This window comes from Solanum pennellii, chromosome 1 (assembly GCF_001406875.1).
Source record: "Solanum pennellii chromosome 1, SPENNV200".
Classification (NCBI taxonomy): Eukaryota; Viridiplantae; Streptophyta; class Magnoliopsida; order Solanales; family Solanaceae; genus Solanum; species Solanum pennellii.
The window spans coordinates 107,095,620-107,114,644 of NC_028637.1; the positions used below are offsets into that span (position 1 = coordinate 107,095,620).

The 19,025-nt window shown below is 32.2% G+C and overlaps 3 protein-coding genes and 1 pseudogene across 7 annotated transcripts; all 4 read right to left on the reverse strand.

The window, feature by feature from the left end:
- Positions 1-48: 48 nt before the first annotated feature.
- On the reverse strand, positions 49-2,446 carry LOC107002706 (annotated as a pseudogene).
- A 1,162-nt stretch (positions 2,447-3,608) lies between these two features.
- LOC107028240 (protein DETOXIFICATION 33-like) lies at positions 3,609-6,449 on the reverse strand. The gene is made up of 7 exons (XM_015229283.2): positions 6,079-6,449; positions 5,381-5,922; positions 4,945-5,031; positions 4,789-4,845; positions 4,469-4,707; positions 4,159-4,364; positions 3,609-4,073 (listed from the first exon to the last, which is right to left on the reverse strand). The coding sequence occupies exons 1-7, from the start codon at positions 6,340-6,342 to the stop codon at positions 3,975-3,977; spliced, it is 1,494 nt and encodes a 497-aa protein (XP_015084769.1). The 5' UTR covers positions 6,343-6,449; the 3' UTR covers positions 3,609-3,974.
- Positions 6,450-9,641: 3,192 nt separating this feature from the next.
- Positions 9,642-12,856, reverse strand: LOC107015203 (cytochrome c biogenesis protein CCS1, chloroplastic-like). Of its 2 annotated transcripts, none has more exons than XM_015215410.2 (7): positions 12,463-12,856; positions 11,441-11,660; positions 11,239-11,350; positions 10,683-10,958; positions 10,397-10,519; positions 10,227-10,310; positions 9,642-10,139 (listed from the first exon to the last, which is right to left on the reverse strand). In XM_015215410.2, the coding sequence occupies exons 1-7, from the start codon at positions 12,764-12,766 to the stop codon at positions 9,939-9,941; spliced, it is 1,320 nt and encodes a 439-aa protein (XP_015070896.1). In that variant the 5' UTR covers positions 12,767-12,856; the 3' UTR covers positions 9,642-9,938. The 2 variants fall into 2 exon arrangements, with proteins under 2 accessions (XP_015070896.1, XP_015070889.1); XM_015215403.2 differs by having other exon boundaries at positions 10,397-10,567; positions 12,463-12,855.
- A 3,869-nt stretch (positions 12,857-16,725) lies between these two features.
- On the reverse strand, positions 16,726-18,760 carry LOC107010374 (E3 ubiquitin ligase rnf-5-like). 4 transcript variants are annotated; one of them, XM_015209655.2, is made up of 2 exons: positions 18,609-18,760; positions 16,726-17,732 (listed from the first exon to the last, which is right to left on the reverse strand). In XM_015209655.2, the coding sequence occupies exons 1-2, from the start codon at positions 18,701-18,703 to the stop codon at positions 17,078-17,080; spliced, it is 750 nt and encodes a 249-aa protein (XP_015065141.1). In that variant the 5' UTR covers positions 18,704-18,760; the 3' UTR covers positions 16,726-17,077. The 4 variants fall into 4 exon arrangements, with proteins under 4 accessions (XP_015065141.1, XP_015065149.1, XP_015065157.1 ...); XM_015209663.2 differs by having other exon boundaries at positions 16,726-17,767; positions 18,609-18,720; XM_015209671.2 differs by having other exon boundaries at positions 16,726-17,807; positions 18,609-18,718.
- Between the last annotated feature and the right edge of the window lie 265 nt (positions 18,761-19,025).

Here is a 19,025-nt window from a genome sequence, read left to right on the forward strand (position 1 = left end):
AATGAGAAGATTACTAGTATTAATGGTTTTACATCTTATTTTTTGTTAAAAAAAAACTATATATATGCGACGTCATCACGTATGTTGCTGAGTCTCTGTTGGTGCACCCCATGTCTTTACTCTTATCTCCGCTTGAACTGCCTGCAGTTATGTGATTTCTTAGTTTACACTATCAATGCAATGCTAATTACAGTAAACTCAATGTCAATTACCTCTTTCTGCCAATTGGTTCGACCAATAATAACAATTAGGATGATTGTTTGAAGCAAGCTGCCACCAAGCATTGCATACCATACCCCTTGTACACCAAGTTTAAACTTGTACCCAAGAAGTGCTCCTAATGGCAAACCAAAACCATAATAACATCCAAAGTTTACAAACGCCACTAGAAATTGCCATCCTGCACCAATTGCTACCCCTGCAAAATGTTCCATTCATTCAGTATCCAAAGTACATTTAAGTTGTCTTTTTAATGTGAGGTAAAAAATAAAAAAAATACATACATGGAGAACAGTTTGGATGCTGGTAATGAAGGTGGTTAATGCAAGAATACAACCCAACTTGGATGTCTCACTTATAACCTTTGGCTCATTTGAGAACATTCTTGGAAACTGTGTTCTTGTGGTCAATAGGATAACTGAAAAAAGAGATCCAAATATTGCTGCCATCAACACATTGACCCCAATGGTGAATTTTGCACCTTTTGGATTTCCTGCCCCTAGTTCATTTGAAACTCTCACACTGGTATGTGGAACATAAGGTTTAGCCAAATTACTAATATCAATTTTTATCAGAAAAAAAAGAAGATGCTTGTTTGAAACTGCTAACCTGGCTGATATAGTGAAACCTATGATAAACATAATTGCCCATACTTGCAAATTAATGCTGCAATATCCAAAAAAAATAAGAATACTAAGGATTCAGAATGCTTAAAACAAGGGGGATTGCAAATGGGGAAATCGGGGAACTGAACCTCATCGACTGAGCTACAAAGATTCCTCCGAATGAATGAAGGTACTTATGAATGAATTTATGGAATATATTTTACCAGATTGATAGTGAGTCAACAGCAACTTCAGCATCCTTCAAGCCTCCTACAACTAAGATCACTGCTGTGAAGTACCATACCTCAAAACTGCCATCATTACATTCATTCATCAGGGAAAAAAAAATTGATATATAACAAACTCTCAGATATACTAAAGCTGAATTTGTCTATGTTGTTCGAATCCTTCAAAAATGTATGGGCTTAACATTTTTGGAGAGTCCGAGCAAGATATGAATTTGTAGTCATTTCACCACACTTACCATAACATTATAGCTGAGGAAACTGAGAGCTTCAAGAATTTGGCTAATGACTTAAAAGCCAAAAATGAAAAACCAGTCCATGCCTCAGGAAACCAACCACAAACAATATAAATAATCTTAGCCACAACCAAAATCCAATAAGATATATTCCCAACTACTGCAGCACCAACAAGTCCCATACTCAACTTTGTCACAAAAATCCAATTCAACAACACATGAATACCCAATGTCAACATTGAACTAAAAGCCATAAACCAAACTTTGCTCTGAGCTTGAAGAAACTTCTCTGTAGGATAGTGCAATGCACTTGCAAATATTTGAGGAATTATCCAAATTGCAAATTTACCAGATAGATGAGATATATCTGGATCTTGATGTAGGAGCTTCATTATTTGAGACGCGAAGACATAAGTCGGTGTCAATAACAATGCTACCACTATACTTATAATCCATGATCTTTGTAAGTAAATTCCAAGCATGTTGTATTCCCCTGCACCAACTGCTTGACCACAAAGCGTCTCCAGTGCACTTCCTAATCCTAACTAATATCATAGAATTCAACAATGAAACGAGTCAATTTGAATCATATCATATATAAGTAGAGACGTATCTAGAGCAAGTTCTGTTAGTTCAACTGAATTCATTGTTACATACCATTATTCCAATTACAAAGCATAGTAGAACATTTTGAACTTCAGAGACTGCAGCAAGCTCAAGTTTTCCAAGTTGACCAGCAAAGGCAGCAGTTACACAGTCCAAAGAGAATACAGAAACTGAACTTATAATTGCTGGTCCTGCTATGTGCCATACTTTTTTGAATTCATCCATCCATTTCTTTGATATCTGTTTTCTATAGGCAAAGTACATTGCTTTCTTCCATAATTTCATACCTGATGCTCTTCTATCATACAAAGTTAGCGGTGTTTTTGCTCGAACTATGTATATAATATATGCAAAAATAATTCAGATATATAGTTATCATACGTCCAAAATCCACTAACTCTAGATTCTGAATTCGCCTTAACTTTTAGTCGGTTCACTCCATTTTATCAAAAGAATAATTAAAAAAGGGGATAATATTTTCTCTAGTTGATCAAGAACACAATGAATTCACAAGTGGAATAATGTTGAATGTCAAAGTTATTCTTAAATGCATAGTTGTGTGTACGTTTCTACCGCTGATATATTAAGTAATTTGACATCTATCTCCGCAACAACCAAATTAATTAGTATTTATACTCCCAATTTAAGTTTGTTATTCTACTTTTTTCTGTTTGTTCAAAAATAAAAAGTGGTTTTCTTCTATGTTTATTAAGTTTTTTTTTTTCAATTTCAATATTTTATCTATCAACTTTATGACAACAATACTTAAATATACACATCTTTAATTTGTAATCACATAATTCAAAAGTATTTCGTTATTTCTTAAATTTGAAATTGGGATGGAGTGAATACCATGTTTAGTACTGCAAATTGATCTATCAAATATTTAAATTTTCCATGATTTTTTATGTAGGCAGATCTATCTTTTTCTCTACAGCAATTTTAGTAGTTTTTTTTCAAAGAAATATATTCCTTAATAGGAAATATTCGGTCAGGTTTGTTTACTTCTATGTTCTTATTCTCTGATTAATTTCCTTTCATAGAAAAAAAAATTAAAAAAGGACACAAATCTTCAATTAATTCTAGAAAAAAAATTACTCCTAGAAGTGTAGATTCAGTCCTATCTAAGCAATGACACCGATCATCTCTCAATCAAGCTACTCGATTTGTTTTAATTTATTTGTTTAAGTTTAATTTGAAACAGAGATTAAAAAATAACACGAGAAAAACTTTATAACATCATATAAGGAAATAATACAATAAGAAAAAGTACTGCAGTGAGGGGAATCCAGCAATGTTACTAGCGAAAACTTTATAACATCAGATCTTAACTCAGTACAAAAACAATTCAAACAAAACAGTATTTAAAATCATCAACGAAGAGCAAAAAATTGCATTTTTAAACTTCTAATAAAAGCTTTGGAATATCAGGTATCTAACCTTATGATTTGTTGAAAGGGCTATTAACTCTGTTCATCAATAAAAAAAAAAAATCTTAGTGGTAGTTTACTTCTTGAATGATGTTATATAGAGCCCTAACATACATTAAGGGCAAATAATACTAATTGACAAGGATTTTATATAGTTTTTGACTAGATTGCCAGCATTTTGAATTTTGTAAATTCTCATAAATGCTAGTAGATCACATATTAATATCTACCATTACTATAATTTGTATTTTCATTTTCTTTAACTTTGGCTTTTGAAATTCTAGGACTTTTAAATACAACCAATAAATACATAAGTTGATTTTATTTATTGTTCTAATACAAATACAGAAACTGCAGAAAATAAAAAGCTACTGATTCGTTTCAATACACGACCCTCCACCTAGCTCCGCCTTTTTGACAGCAACACAATTTATTTAGAAAGTAGCAGAGTTCAATTCTTTACATCTTCATCGGGTTTGGTAAACATCAAAAAATATAAGTACGAAAATGTAAGACTTGCAATCAGGTCCATTGTGACCAAATTTTTGTTGCAGTCCTGTAACAATTCTAATGCAAAATTTTCCGATTTTACTATACTATATACCTATACGATTCTTGTATGATCTACTTTGTTTATTGCATAGGCGCGGTGCTACGCGAACCAATGTGCTCAATCTCATCTTGACTAGGCTGATCACCATATGTTCTGATGCGTTCTTCAGCATGAATTGCCTGCACCAGATAAAGTATACATTCATATTCCCAAATAAGTCTGTCTAGTTAATGGATCAAATTTCAGATTTGTAAACTTTCAAACCTCTTTTCGCCAATTAGCTTTCCACATTTTGAACGTCAAAACTATTGTTTGAAGAAGGGTACCAACGAGCATTCCTGTCCAAATTCCCTTAACACCAGTATTGGCAATGTAACCAAGACAAGCACCTAATGGAAGCCCAACCATATAGTAGCAAACGATGTTTATAATCGCGACTGAATATTGCCATCCAGCACCAACTGCTACCCCTGCACTTGCACAAGAAATGTTCGTTCAGATAACTTAGCACTACGACTAGTTTTAGTGTCGTTTTTTTTTTATTTATTTAACATTTGGGATGAATTTTGATTACCATGAAGTATAGGTTGAATGCTCATTAGAAAGATAGTTGCAGCTAAGAAGTATGCCAACTTAGATGTCTCATGTATGACTTCTGGTTTATCAGAAAACAATCTCGGGTAGTAGTTCTTAGTAGCAATTACAGCAACTGTAAATACAACTCCAACTAGAGTTGATGTAATTACAGCAACTACTACTGAGAACTTTGCAGCTTTTGGACGACCAGCTCCCAATTCATTGGAAACACGAACACTGCAACCATGGAATTCAAAGTGTCAAAGAGGAATACTTGAGCGTAAAATAGATAGCACAAACATGTAATTTTTTGTAAACCTGATTGCAGCATTGAAACCTAGAGTGATCATTAGTACCCAAAGTTGCAACGCCAAACTGTGACAAACATTAGAAAAGAGAGTAAGAATAACAAAAAGGTGATCAGCCTAGAAAAAAACTAATCAAATTCAATTAAGATTCAAAAGTTTTAAGTACCTGGTTGATATAGCATCTACTGCAATTTCCGGGTTCTTTAACCAGCCAACCATAAGGATCACCACAGTAAAATACCAAAGCTCCAGACTGCCAATGTTTCACAAGTCAAATATATCATCGGATCATCATATCAATCGTATTAGAATAAAGACCATAGTTAAAAACACACCTAAACTGTCATTTTCTTCGGGAGTTTCACAGTCAACTATCAATTGTTTACTATTCCTATCTGAACTATGACCTCACCTATCAGCTGAAGCTGATAGTTGAGGGTATGTTTTATTTTATTACATAGATGGTGCTAGTAGAGATATGTAAATGGAACAACTGATAGTTGAGGCGTGAAACTCGTGAAAAAAGTGACAGTTCAGATGTGTTTTTGATCATAACTCAAGAATAAAAAGTAATTGTATGACTAAAAATCAATAGAACTTACCATAACATGACAGCTGATGCAAGTGATAATTTAATAAAACCCCAGAGAGATTTGAAAGCTAACATAGAAAATCCAGTCCATGATTCAGGAAAAAACCCAGCAATAACATAGAAAATCTGAGCTAAAACCACGAGCCACCACGAGACATTCCCTGCCATAGCAGCACCAAGAAGGCCATGCTCGAGCTTTGTCACGAGCACCCAATTCAATACAATATGAAATACCAATATAACAATATTGATTACTGTCATAACCCATATTTTGCTTTGAGCTTGTAAGAACTTCTGAACAGGAAAGTTCAACGCGTAAGCATAGAGTTGAGGAATCACCCAAATCGCGTACTTCCCTGCAACTTCTGAAATTTCCTTATCCTGATGTAGTAGCTTCAATATTTGTGATGTGAATACATAAAAAGGTGTCAACAAAAACGCTGTCGCTACTGTAATCACACATGATCTTTGTAGATTTACGCCAAGCATGTCAAATTGTCCTGCTCCAACAGCTTGTCCACAAAGTGTCTCAAGAGCACTTCCCATCCCTAACTAATACAACACACATTTAAACACACACAAAGAACAAACATAACATTCAATCCATGTGAACACATCAAACACATAATTAAGTAATTAAAAGTACGTTCTGTCTAACAGCTTAAGCTTATAATAACACAATTTAACAAACACATTGCAAATACATACCATAATTCCAAAAACAAAACCTTCAACAACATTCTGAACAACAGAGATAGCTGCTAGCTCTAGAGAACCAAGATGTCCAACGAATGCAATGCTAACAAATCCAATGGAGAACTGAGAAACCGCGGTGATAATGGCAGGAGCAGCTATTTCCCATAACTTTTTGGATTCATTTAAGCTCTTTTTACTCATCTTCTTAGCATCATCATAATCATCACCTTCAAATCTCCTTTCCAGTTCAAAACTCCCCAATGGTTCTACAGCCATTGTAACAAAATCCCCTGTTTTCTTCCTCTGTTTTTTTTTTCCTAATTACAATTACATGCTATCTGTTAGTTAAATTCAACTATATTTTATATATAAAGTTGGTAGCTACGGACTACGTGCATACAATAAAAAGTCACTAATAATAGACTACAAGAATAAAACACTGACTCTTTTTTTTCACTTTGTTGTATGGAAAATAAATTTAACAGTGGCGAGAGAGTTGTTCAGATGGTAAACACCCCTCACTTTTAACCTGAATATTGTGAGTTCGAGTCACTAAAAATGCAAAAGAGGTGGAAGCTCCTAGGGAGGGCAAAAAAAAAAATTCGCTAGCAAGTAAATATCGAGGTCTTGTCACAATAAATATTGTATTCCAAATAGATACTTCGTAGATAGATTAATTGTGATGTTCAGTTTTGCATACTTGTTCTAGAAAAGATTTTAGCTACTAGTGTTCTTCTATTAGTTTCTAAATTATTCAAACTATTTAAAATGAATACTTTGACCATAAAGAAAAAATCCTTTATTTTTGTGCTTAGAAAACATTACAGTATATGACAGCCATTTTTAATTTTTACTTTTGCTTTTATAATGGCAACCTTTTCAAACTATATAGGTGTGAATAAAACAATGTTGCAAAAATAGTAGTGTCATATTAATATTGATAATGATAAGGTGGGAGGTTAATTATCCATGAAATTAGGATGAAAAATAAGAACTTTAAAATTAATTATTAGATTATACATTATGGAAAAAATAAATATATCAAAAATTTGGTGAAAGGCATAGTTGACTTTCAATACAACTCAACCACTTTGTTCGTATTTCTGTTAGCATTTCTCTATCCTTTTATTTTCATATATATCAAAAAAAGTAGTAGCACTATTAACATAGACATATTTATAACACATATACATGTATTAGAAATGTATTGAAATCAATTCGAATATAGAATTTGTACCATACAACTGGATGTACTAATTATTTAAAGGCATATAGAGGTAATAATATATTTTTGATCATATTATTCGGTTGATCTATCAATGTATTGAATATTGACTATTATGAATGAAAATTGAATATGATTCTTTCCTTTTCTAGTATTTATAAAGAAAAATTTACAATTAAAACAAAACATAGATATGATTATGATGGATTTCTAAAGAAAAACTTCGTAATAGCATAAAGAATGTCGATAGTATATATATAATTTAAGTTATGGATTCAAAATTATACGGTCTTATCTAACTTTTGGATTGATAAAGTTAATGCAAAATACTCCTCTTTCGTATAGATATTTATTAGTATGTATGTTCATTTTAATTTGTTATTAAAATCTAAAAATTTTATATTCAGATTTAATCGAACCTCTAATGTGGACTTCGGACAAGGAAAATCAAATCGAGAAAAGAAAAACTAGCGTTTTTTTTGCCTCAAGTGTTACTTCCTAAAGGGGCTTTGTTCCATTATTGACCCTATTTATGTTTCGATGGCCTAACAACAAACTCCTTCGATTATAGAGAGAAATTATTTATTTTCGCGCTTATTTATTTGATGCAAAGTATTCCTAAAGTATACTTTAAATGAAAAAAGATCCGATCAAGTACTATTCCTTCATGTAATGTTCATTAACTTTTTAGATTAATAACATATGGATCATAAAATAATATATGGTTGAGATCCCTGTATATATATATATATATAAGTTAGTAATTTGGATGATGTAAATGTGTAAATAGTTGGTGTAATGCAAGTTGTACTTAGAACGTAAAATCTTTGTAGAAGTTCAACTCTTACCAAACTCTATAATACTTTGACACTATTTTATACTTTATCATCATATATAATATTTGATAATGATATGATATCCATCTCGTAATTATAGACAGCAAAAACTAACTATACACATGCTCATCTTACCAACCCCTTAATTTTGAAATTTATCACTATCCTTTTCATACGTGTTACTTTACGTAATTAATTAATTACGTCTACCTATATTTTTTTCACTCAAGTCTAAGAACCAAGTCATTACGAAAACTACTTTTCTGGTCACGTAACAACTTTTAGGAAATATAATTTGATGAAATGTGTTGTCATTTTCTCTTTCACTGAAATAGAATGACACAAAAGTCAGTAAGGAAGTTATAAGAGGAAAAGTCGGTTGTCCCATTTAACTTCTTCCAAGGATAATTTTTTGGTAATTTTCACATTATAAACGTCATTTTAGTTTATTTTTTTTTTAAACAAAAACATAACTATACTATTTTAGAAATTTAATTGATTTTTGTTTTCAATTATACTCGGAATGTTAAAAGAATAATATATTGTTATAATGAATGTTAAAAAAATTATATGTTGTATTTAAAAATAATGCATCTAAATTTTTTTGTCAAGTAAGATATGTGATATCTCTCAACAATATAAGTAAACTATTTTATTGAGTTTGGTCAGATCTTGTTTTAATGTTAGCATTCTCCACAAGTGATTTCCATATTATATTTACTTTTTACTATCAATATTCTACTTATATGACATCGACATTCATTATAACAATATATTTTTTTTTGTAAAATTATTCCTCCATAACAAGCATATTCAATTAATGTGTGATGATATTTTTAAGAAATATATTATACATAAAAATAAAATATTAAAATGTATATAGCAATGTCATGCACAAAGTAAATTTCAAGTATAACTACTTAAATTGAAGAAATTGTATTTAAATGGTTTTTGAGATTTACACCTTTTTTATTTGTTATTAAATCACACTCTTAATTACCACGATAATTTAAAACAAATGAAAATACCATGTTACAGAATTCAAATTCAAATTCAAATTGTGTATTAAATGATGATTAAATGGTCAAAGCTCAGCCATAATATAGGTAGATAGGAAATTGGTTGTCATTTGTCAAAACAAATTTGTGTTCAAATTCTTTACACATATTATGAACAAACAAGTCCCACCAAACTCTGTTGAATAACAGTAACCAAAACCCCACCAACACAACCCTCATTTATTAAAATGTTAATTGGAAATAATTATCAACAAATAACACTATACCAGAGAAAATAATGATGCATTATATTTTTAAAGTTATGGTTTGCGATGTCAGTAGTAAATTCTTACAAATAAAATTTATGCTCTACACTCAAAAATACTGGATTCAGATGAACCTGATAACCAGAGGCACAACCGATTAATGTTTGAACCTTCAGAGTTCCAATGCTACCACATAAACACAACTATCGTCCGCAGAAAGTGGAATTAATAAACCGGAAAATAAGACAGGTTACCTATAATGTTTTTTTATATTATTTTGTATGATCAACTACTACTACTATTTACATGTTTATATACAACTGTTTGAGAGCAAAATCAATCCCCAAGAACCTTTTTTTCCTATCATACATAGTAATTTATACACCTGTAATACCTCTACCTATCAGCCCACCACAACAAGAGAATTGGACAGCTAATTACATTACAAAGTCAATAATTTGATCTATAACTTGTCCTACACATGCTATCAAATCAAGATTTTGTGATCAACTTTTTTTGACTTCATTTTTGTACTAACTTCAGCTACTTACATATCAAAATCTTTCTTGTTCCAAATTCCAACTTGCATTCTGATGCCAATGAAACTATCAGATTCCTCTGTACAAGATGATTCAAATACCTCAGGGACTTGATCAAGTGAGTGATCCACTGTGTCCGAGGACTCTCCCTTGTCTCGGTTAGTCTTATCACGAACTGCCTCAGTTATTCCATCTTGGAAGACTGAGATCTATCGAAAAGATTCATAAAAGTCAAAACTATACAGAAGTTGAATTTAATAGGTCAAACTTGTAGTCTAAATGTGACAGAGTTTCACCTGTGCATGTGACAAATAACTAATGCAAGTTGAAAGCATTAGAGAACCAAGACTAGCATAGACAATTGGCGCTTCTGAATCAGTCTGTAGGCAAACATAGAACACACTTAATAAAAAATAAAAATTATTTGGATGTTTCTACTTCAAATGAGGATTTATTTTTCTTGTACCTTTAGGTCTGAGTTATGACTACCAATCGCGTCTGCAATGACAGTTTTTGATCCGTCAATCTCAATTGGGAGTTTGGAGTTTGGTCGTCTAACTCCAGTACTTACGGTTTTCCTCAGTACTTCCTTTCCATTAAGGTCAAACAGAGAAATATCAGTATGGAACTGTGAAACCTGCAATACATATTATAGACAAACGGAGAAATAGAAAGGACAAAAATGAGTTATTCAGCAGTTTGTGGAAAGGGGAAATGTAGTTAGTTAGCTCACGTAAATTGAATGTGCATACCTCTCCACTTTCATCATAGTCCACGTAGAATCGATTGACATGAATATCAGTACTTGAAGCATCATCAGAAGGAGAAGATAGAACCCCTGACGGTGTAAGTACATCCTCCACAACAGGATTTAAACCCTGCGGAACAGTCACAGCCTCTCCTAAAGTACCTGCTGCATCGAGAGTTCCTCCTGACATTGCAAGCAGCAGCGCCAAATGTACTCCAATTGAAGCAATTCGATCAGCCAACCCCTTAAGTGCATGTAGAGTTGGACCTTTTACGAATACCTAAAGATGCAGAGGTTGCTGAAATGTTAATATAATCCAATTTTTCCTATGTTGTTTAACGAAGTAACTTCTCGAGAAAAAAATTAAAAAGAAAAGCGAAGTGCTTTAGCAGCCTTGTTGATAATTCTCGATTCTTGCACTCTAGCATCTGTTCTACGAGTAGAGCAATAAGTATCTTGATTCACTCATCCCATTACATATCCTCTACCATTTTAGTTATTACACTAAGGGCTAAGATGAACCATAGGCTAATCAGCAGAACAAATTGTTTTGTATATACCTCATATCCAGCTCCCATTTGTGTGACACCCGAGTCTTTAACCGATGCTCTAGGTGGAGTGTCTGCATCATCTTGCTTATGAATTTCCTCAGCTGAATTCAAGAAAGACCTCCTGCAGATTTAATCAGTATGTTTTAATTTAAATCTCCTTTAGAGAGACCTTAGCAAAAAAAATTCACTCAAACTGGAATCAAAAGCAGACCTTCTTGCTACCTTCACAAGTGGAGTTTGTGTTGTGTATGTGCAAGCCATCAACGATGCACCTAACAGACCCAATGTCCCAATGAAAATAGGCGATGAGAACATGTGATCAAGGCCGAGGGTGATCCATTTCGAAGAGAATAGGCTGAAGAGAGGATGATTTTCAGGAATATTCTGATAGACAAATTCTTGAACCTCGCCTTGTCCAACCACAGAACTTCCTGCAGGTAAAGAAAAAAATGATAAATAGAATGAACTCCAGTCATAACAGAATATTCAAATAGAGAGGCAGACGTTATAATTATCAACTATAAAACAACAACATATCCAGTGCAGTCCCACAAAGTGTGTGCTCTAGGAGCCGAGAGTAATAATAATAATGTTCAGCACATATATAGTCATATAGACATCAATATACTCGAGTCCTACTACCATAGAAATAATGCAGGCTCTGTTTTCTCTGTTCTCCTCTTTGATATCGATGGACAACTCCAATCGCGTAATCCATAAAAACGGATGTGCCTATAGCACATGTATGCACTACTGTAGGACTGTTATTTGAACTACTAATTCCAAAATTATGAATGACAAAAGATCAAAGGCCAAACCAATAACTCATTAATTGTCTATCGTGCATGTTCTGAATCCAAAAACAACAGCAAGTCAAAATTCTTACTAAAAGCATAATAATGCGATCATAAGTATACAAACACACACGAATAATTGAACACGGAATAACATTGAGGATTCATATAACGAACACCAATAGTTTATAATTGACTTTTTAGGTGTGCATCTATTTTGCAGAAGTTATACATATGAGGCTTATTTATCGAGAAATTACTAATAGCAGCAAGTAGAGGTAGATTCAAAATTTGAACTTGATTGCCTCAACTATTGAACAATTGCACTTTGATATTTTGTTGAATTTTCATGTTGAAAAACATAATAATATTGAGTTCAGTTGAATTCGTACATAACTGCATGCATGAAGGCAATAAGAGTGCAAGTATTTGTGATTACCTAAGGCCATTAAGGCAGCAACAGCAAACGTCTCACCAATTGCCAAAGGCAAATTCAATAGTCCTTTCAATAATTCCCTAATGCCATTATTCCGCTCCAAAAGCGGCAGCGCTACACCGGAATCCGGCCAATTAGAAATTTTCTTTTTCTTGCTAATTTTCATCCCTTTTGATGAAGGATTGAACTTACAAGTAAGAGTAAATGAAAAGGTTGCACCTTTTTTGCTATAAATTCTTGAATTTTGAGGAACAAATAAATGATTATGTAAATGGGGGGGCTTAATTGAAAATTTAAGTGTTTCCATTGATGTGGGGATTTATAAATTAATTTGGTTTAGTTGTGGAGTTGTGACGACTAATTTTGGTTAATTTATCTATCTACATATATTATTTAAAGGGTGTGTACTACAACTATTTATACTTGTAGTACTTACTTCGTTAATATTGCTTAGTACTTACTCCTACGTACTTTTACACAAATTATACTACTTGGCCAACATTTTAAGCAAACAAAATAAGGATTATTTAATGCATAATTTTCCTCTTCATTTCCCTAAAGAGTCCAAGCTCAACAATATTTATCTCATTTTATATAATACTATTTATTGTATATTTTACTTATATTTTTTGCAATTTACATTCTTAAAATCGCGAGTGATAAAATTTCTTATACAATTATTGAGTACATAAATTTTATTCAATTAAAGAAATTGAAGAATCAATATTTGATGATAAATTCACACTAAAATTAAATTGACATGTTTTGATTCTCGTATTTAAAACCGTCATTCTCCATAACTATAAGAAGAATATTTTGATGAACCCATTTTGCATTTTTTAAAAAGATTATTACGAATGATGGTTATCTATATCACACATTTATTTTTGGGGCAAACATATACAAGTCTTTTTTAATCAGACACGCATATTGATCAAAACTCTTGTCAACGTACTAAAGTGTGATGTTGAAACTAAAGCAGATTGGACTTATTGTTGGGATCAAAGTATGGAGGTCGCACATTATTAGAGTAGAAGGTTGATAGATAATCGAGATCTGTTTAATTTCCTTATCAGTAGTACTGTTGTTATTACTATACTATTCTACTATCTTATTCTTCAATTTTAATATTACATGTTCATTTTGTTATCATATTATTTGTTGGTGCTACTTATTGATCTCTTCTTAATTGTTCTCTCAACATGATTTCTTCAATACTGCATTCATTTTACATGCTCAATTATGTTATGTTTTACTTGAGCCAGCTCGGACGTAACATCTCTAGTTTTACAAGATAAGGTTAAGGCCACTTACACACACCGTTGCTAAATCACTCCATTTTCAAAATTACACTGAATATATTGAAGAATTGAGAAATACCCTAAAATATGTAATGTACTAAACGATGCAACAATTGCGCAAGCTAAGGCATATGGACAAAGACAACCATGCATGACGTGCTTCCATAAGACTAAAACTTGCATTATAATACACACTATCTCCATCACCATATGCATGTGTTTTAACCTAACCAATTTCTACATTCCTTTCATGTTTCAACAAAAAGTCTCATTTCTTACGAAATCAAAACATTTTCAATCACTTCCCATTTCCCAATAAGGGGGAAATTTCATTTGCATGTACATTAGCCTCATCTCAAACTACTTAGTTTAGGACAAATAACAATATAAATGATTAGTTCCTTGAAATTAGGTACTAATATTGTTAAATTGCCATTTATGCAAAAGCAAGATTCCAACCTTGCCGTGAAAACAGCTAGAATAAGGATTTTTATTTGTTCTTTACCTTTACGTACAAGGAATATATGCAATGCACTCTAACAATTCCCAAGTATTGCTTTACTTGTGGGATATCCTACCTTAGCTATATTATCTTGTTTAATTATAAATAATAATTCTCATAAAAGAATAATAACATCGCTTAAACCATTTTAACACCACATGAATTGCCAATGTCAAGTTGTCAACATACGTACAAGTCTCTAATTAGACTGATCAAAGCTCAAAATTAGATAATTATTAGGCACATCAAGTCCAACCTAAAATTACATGGAAAGAAATAGTCTCGATTTGGGTTGCGACTTAAAAGTAGTTATATATTGTTTTACCAATATATATAGCACAACTTTACTTTTTCATTCTCATAAAATTAACACCATTTTCTTATAAAGAAAAAAGACAAGGAAATATACGTAAATAATACTCGTCTTACTTATTTGTTTGTCGCAGAATCCTAGACAATATTGTGCATTGAACAAACAAGATAATGGAGCTAAGGTAGGGCGCTTGACATTCACGTAAACTCAATAATTTTGTTGATATTTGTTATGATTTAATAAGTTATGTGTGTTAGTTCGAATGGATAATTATATGTATTAATAAGTTCAAAATTAGGTATAGATCATGAAATAGAGTTTTTCTACACCTGAAATTAACATCTAAAGCCAAGATTATGAGCGTTCGAAATTTTACTTATTTACAATTACACTAGTCTCTAGAAAAATGGGTACACATTGATTTTCATATGTCATGGCTGACTAATTAATTACGTACTAAAAATACTTTCTTCGTCCACTTTAATTTGTCATGTTGAGGTTTTCGAGAGTCTATTTGATTAATTTTTAAAATTAAATTTGATTACATTAATTCGATATTTTAAATAAAAACTTAGATATTCAAAAACTTTATGAATAGTATTACAAATTACGATTTTTTACATATCAATATAATTAAAAAATATATCTTAAATTATTAATCAATAATTTATAATTTAACTTTAAAAATAAAAAAAAAATAGTAAACTAAGAAAATATTAATTTATTATTAATATAAATTTTATATTCTGAATCCATCCACAACGTGCTAGCATAAGCCTACAACTTAGCATTATAATACACACGACATGTGCTATTCGTAAGACTTCCATTGGACTACACACTAACCAATTTCAACACTCCTTTCAACAAAAGTCTCTAATCTTGCGTAATGAAACCATTTTCAAACCTCGGAAAAAAAAATTTACCCAGAAAATATTATCAAAATTTAGTCAGAATGATATTTTATTTATATTATTTTACCTTTTCAAATATTTTTATCATTTTAACTTTAATATATTTTAATTAAAAAAATAAGATGAGTTTATTTTAAAATTGAAAAAAAATTATAATTTTTTTAATTTTCTGATTAAATTTTCTGGCAATTTAGCGTTACCCTTTCAACCACTTCCAACAAGGTAACTTCATTCTGATTATTCACATTTGTATCATCTCTAACTTCTAACAAAAAGACACGCGTGTTGTTTAAACGTATATTGCTTACTTTAATGCTAATATTTTAACTTTCCCATCCACTAATTAAAACAGAAAGAATAAGGGTTTTCTTTACCTTTACGTACAAGGTTGAGAAAATGCAATTTTCAAATATTGCTTTTACTTAGCTTGTAGGACACCGATATATTTTTAACTTGATATATTAATAAAATACAATTGTTGAAAAATTCACTTTCTGTAATGTCCCGATCAAACTAGAAGTTACCAAAAAATCACTGAATCGTTTAAGAAAGAAAGTCAATTATATAAGAGAAGCCCAACGTGTATGATTTAGCGGAAGCATTTGCAAAAATGGCCTTTTGTGAGGCCACAATTTAAAGAGTAACATCAAGAAAGGCCAAACGATGTAAATAATCCAAAGGATGGACCTACCCTTTTTGGCCCAACAAAACTTTCACTTCGGGCTGCCATTAGTCTAACTTGAATTACTCTACTTTGAAATCCAAGCCCAAACATATTACCCACCAAAAAACTTCATACAATTGTATGGAGTCATTTGGTAGCTAGATAAAGGAAAAATGCACCGCCTTTATCTATGCTTGAAATCTCAGAGACACACTTATACTATACTAAGGTCCTAATACCCCCTAAACTTATTTTATAAGTAATTTTCTATCCCTTTTCGACCTACGTGGCACTAGCTTTTAAAAAAAAATCAACCAACGTTGGACCCACAAGATAGTGTCATGTAGGCCGAAAAGGGGTAGAAAATTATTAATAAAATAAGTTCAGGGGGTAATAGGACCTTAGTATAATATAAGTGTGTCTCTGAGATTTCAGGCATAAGTTGAGGGGGGAGTTATCCATGCATTAATTTCCGTATAACTAATACATGTGTAGAGGAAATCTATGTATTATTTTATGCATGATAGAAGGTGGAATAACTAACACACGCGTAACATAAAACATAGATTCACTCATAACTAATATGTACATATATTATTAATACTATTAATACGTGCATAACTCTAACCAGCTACCAAACTACCCCTATGGGTTTACAAATGGACAGAAGAGAAACTAGAGATAATGTGAATCAAGAATTCACTTAGGCCCAAACATCACCCTCTTTTTAATTGGTTACACAACAGTTAAAAGGAAAAGCTCCACCATCTTTTTATTGGAGTGGAAAAACATGGTGTAGATCATACTAGTTCTAATTAATGACAGTAAATACATAACCCTAACTCCTAAAGACGTGCAAGAAAGTTGCACTGGTTTTTACTACACATATTTAGGTTTAGCACACTATAGGATATACACATGTATTTATGAAATTAGGGAAACAATTAAGAGGAAACCGGCGATCAAGAAAAGCACCTTCATAAAGAACTTAGTCCAATCTAGGTGGTTAGAGTGATGGAAACCATGAGCATAACCTCCGTGAAATGAACCAGAAAAGAGGTATGGAACTCCGCTAGTCGCCCCATAAACAGTAGCATCATGAAATCCATGTACATTATTTAGACTAAACAAAGCTGGAATAGCTCCAACAAGAGCAGATAATGTTGAGTTTTCAAACCTTGCACTCGGCATGGGCATGGACATGAGTCCCCCTACGGAATCAAATTCATCATGTCGGAGGTAGTCCATATCTACAGCTGGAGCGGTTTGAGGTCTCTGCCCCACTGGACGTTTAGGAATATTGATTCCCGGTCTTAACCGAGATCTTGGGTCAGAACTTGCTTTGCCTCGTCCATATATTGGAACCAACTTGTGCTCTTCTATGAGAGCCTTACATATTGGACACTCGTGGGAATGTGAATGAACTTGTAACCATTCGTAAAGGCATGGCCAACAATAAAGGTGTCCACAAAGAGTCACTATAGGATCTTGAGCTAATTCAAAGCAGATATTGCATTCAAAATCACCAGAGTCAGAATTCATATCTGCTGAATGCAAAGCATCCAATGATCCACCTGCCCTATAATCCATATCCACAAACCAAGAATCAAAAACCTGCCATCAAATCATAACCGGAGGCCAGACTTCAAATAACCTAGATACATCACGGAACGAAATGACAAGAAAGAAGGCAGAGCGGAAAATGTTAACCAGTCGTAATGTGTCCATTTACATAGGACCACGAACAATAACATAAATGTCCTTCCAGAGAAGAAATGAAAATTTATAAATAATATAATAGTAGTATGTCACACTCCTATCCAAGGCCTCAAAGTTTTTTAATCTCAAGTTATTAGACAGTAGAGCTTGGGATATTGAAGAACCTAACATGGAGCAATTTCCATACTATTTTACTTTCAAAGGTGTAAACATCAACTTATTCAGATAACTTACTGCTTACCCTCCTCTTCAACTATCTTCCTACTGAAATGCTAAGTAAGACATAGTCTACTACAGGGCTGTGCCCTCTATAAGTTCCTTTTTATAATGAAGCATTGCTTCTCAAAAAGAAAGGATTTTTCCATGAATGATTGATTATCAACTTTCACTATAATGTTGATCATCTAACTTCTTTAATACTAATACCAATAAAAAAAAGCAATGATAAAGTACCCACAAGAAAAAATTAGAAACCCCTATTTAAGACAAAATTCCAAAACAAGATCCCAGCATAGTTGAACTTGAACCCACCAAAATTTATTACTAGGATGTCAATTCAAACATTATTTACTTCATTTCCCCATAATTAATCTTGTCAAACATTCTGGGTAGTTAACAATCAAATTCTCTTACCTAAAAACTGGCAAAAAAGAAGCAGCAAAACAGATCTAATCATAACCGAGCAAAATAGTACAATATTTGACACAGTAAGCTAAAACAGAAAGAGATAATCCACCTGGAATCAGAGAGGAGGAATGTTGAAGGAGCAAATGGATGACAGACACTACATGAGATGAAAAGGGAATTTGGAATGGGTTTGGCTGATACCATAAAGTGATTTTTTTTTTTGTCAGTTCTATTGTCGGTAGGTGCCTAATTTTACTAGTCACCTATTACCTATACTCACTAATGATCTGCTTAGCTAGTTTTGTCAATCTTAATTAATCAAACATGGTCCCTCCAACGTTTTCGTGAACATAATTTCGTGGAAGGTATGTCGGTAATGCCTTTCTTAGTATAACAAATCTAAGTTCATTATTGATTTCAATATAATGTATCAATCAATTAAAGAAAAATACTCAATTATGAATTGTCTATTAGTGAATTATAACACTTTGATAATTGCACAAGATGTCAATCAAGGGTCAATTAC